This window comes from Austrofundulus limnaeus, unplaced genomic scaffold (assembly GCF_001266775.1).
Source record: "Austrofundulus limnaeus strain Quisiro unplaced genomic scaffold, Austrofundulus_limnaeus-1.0 Scaffold265, whole genome shotgun sequence".
Taxonomy (NCBI): domain Eukaryota; kingdom Metazoa; phylum Chordata; class Actinopteri; order Cyprinodontiformes; family Rivulidae; genus Austrofundulus; species Austrofundulus limnaeus.
The window spans coordinates 115,462-117,711 of record NW_013952667.1 but is presented as its reverse complement, the minus strand read 5'-3'; the positions used below and the strand labels follow the sequence as shown (position 1 = coordinate 117,711).

At 37.3% G+C, this 2,250-nt stretch overlaps 1 protein-coding gene across 9 annotated transcripts in view; it reads left to right on the top strand.

The window, feature by feature from the left end:
• Positions 1-1,105: 1,105 nt before the first annotated feature.
• The window catches only part of frmd3 (FERM domain containing 3), a 54,330-nt gene continuing 53,185 nt past the window's right edge, over positions 1,106-2,250 (top strand). For 3 of the 9 annotated variants that reach the window (XM_014020758.1, XM_014020757.1, XM_014020756.1), the window contains exon 1: positions 1,108-1,482. In XM_014020758.1, the coding sequence (XP_013876212.1) occupies positions 1,378-1,482 (105 nt within the window). In that variant the 5' untranslated portion in view covers positions 1,108-1,377. Of the gene's footprint in view, positions 1,483-2,250 lie in introns of all 9 variants that reach the window. The other 6 variants (XM_014020752.1, XM_014020751.1, XM_014020754.1 and 3 more) reach the window with 3 other exon arrangements.

Here is a 2,250-nt window from a genome sequence, read left to right as displayed (position 1 = left end):
ACTGAACCTTTCTTTTTCAGTATTTTAGGGTTTGCCTTTGAAAATATTTTGATTATCTGTCTTGTTCATCAGAAGATATAGCTTTCAGCAGAGGACAGTTTTACTTTATTTTATTATTATTATTATTTTTGTTTGACCCCGAGATATCTACGTCTGTATATAATTATCATTAACAAAACGTGCAGATATTATAAAACTTAAACACTTATTTAAAATTAAATTTGGACATGGAACAAAGAGGAAAAAAAACAGAATTGCACATATTTAAATGCAAATGTTTTCCTAACAAATATTCTATCTATCAAAATAGCCTGTTTATTGCATATACCTCAATTACTTTTTTCTCCATCATTGTTATTTCATGCCCCCTACAATTCCAAAAATTTGAGTATGTATTGACCAGAATTTCATCATTTGTAATGTAATTGTCAAGTATTTCTGTTTTTCTGTCTGTGTTCGATGTACAGCACCTGCTGCCAATCAACTCTTTCTACATTAATGATTATTGTACAGCACCTTGTGAATTCCATTTCTGTGAAAGGCGTTCTATGAATAAATTTTTACATACTTACTAAAAAGATGTCCACAAAGTTTATTCTAAATAAAAGGTGCATTTGTGTATAAAGAGCTGAAAGCCGGTAGACTACATGTAAAAAAACAAAGCAATGTCATTTTTTTCTAAATAAAATTTAGGATGAGGAAAATGTAAAAAAAATAAAAATAATAATAATTAGTATAACAAAAATACAAATGTTGTTTGATTATATGTTACACCGGTCTTCCATACATTTGGGCAATCTGGTTGCATCCAAACGATCTTTGACGTCAATATTGATGACAAATAACCTAATTCAGAAAGAGTTTTGATCATGAAATGCTTTTTAAAATTACTTTATGAAAAAAAAAACTAATCTGTCAACATTTATGAGGTCCATGTCTGAAAAACACAATTTGAACCTCACGCTTGTCAGTCTTTATTTATACATCATAATGATGAAATGACGCGTTCATGAAGCTCACAGATGAAAGAAAATGTAAATTGGTGGAGTTTAGGATTATTACGTTACATCATTGGTGTAGCCTATTTCCTCAAAACCGTCAGTGGGGTGGGGGTGGGGGAGTGTAATCACAACGAACCACACCAACAGCAGACGGGTTCAAGCCCTCCTCCCTTCCTTCATCTCTGTCGCATCCATCCGTTATCTCATCCATCCATCCATCCTCCTCATCCATCCATTCATTTCCAAGGGCGTCTCAAGGGGTGACAGGACCCCCCGACGGGCACGTGTGATGCGGTGCGGATGCGCGCGTTTCACYGTCTGGTTTGCGCTCGGAGCCGCCGACAAGCAGAGGAGCTGAAACAGAACCGACACGAGGATGAAAATGCTCCGGTTCCGCAGCCCCAGCATCCGCTCCTTGGACCAGGAGGTCCTCTGCACCATCCGGTTACTGGATGACTCCGAGATCTCCTGCAGCATCCAGGTAGAATAAAGGCAAAAAAAAAAAATAATAATAATAATAACATTTTCAATAAAACTCGTTAATTGCAGCTCTTTTTGCTCATCACGTGTTTACAGATGTATTTGCTTCATTTACCAGACTGATCAAATGTTATTATGCAAATGACATCCTCATGTCTCAAACAAAGACCATTTGAATGTGTTGCTCTTTTATGCTTGTTTTGGGGTCCAGCTTTGTTGCATGCAGCAGCCTGTGGTGGAGCCTGTAGTTCATGTAGTTCAGCCTGCAGTTCAGCCCAGTCCAACCTGTGTTTCAGTCTGTGCAGAAAAGCATGTGCAGCTGCCTGTTAGATGTGCCTCACGTGGAAAGAAGTTGGGGATGAACTTTGAATTCACCATGACAGTGGAGATGCTGGAGCTCCATGGGTGTGGTGGTGCTGAATGATTGTGGAGATGACAGGAAGTGAGATGCTGTGGGTTCATTTATTTGTTCCAGTGAAGTTAGACGAGTGGGAAAGTGAGATGTTTACTCTCGTGTCATTTCACTGCAAATGGTACACATTCAACTGAAAGGCAGTTGTTTTATTTGAACTTACTTGTGTAATAAAATAGAACACATCTCTGGTAAATATCAGGCTTAAATGTAAAAACTTGTGTAGTCTTAAGACCATAAAGGAGGGGCAAAAAGACCTTATTTATAGTGAGTATTTTGATAGATAGATAGATAGATAGATAGATAGATAGATAGATAGATAGATAGATAGATAGATAGATAGATAGATAGATAGAT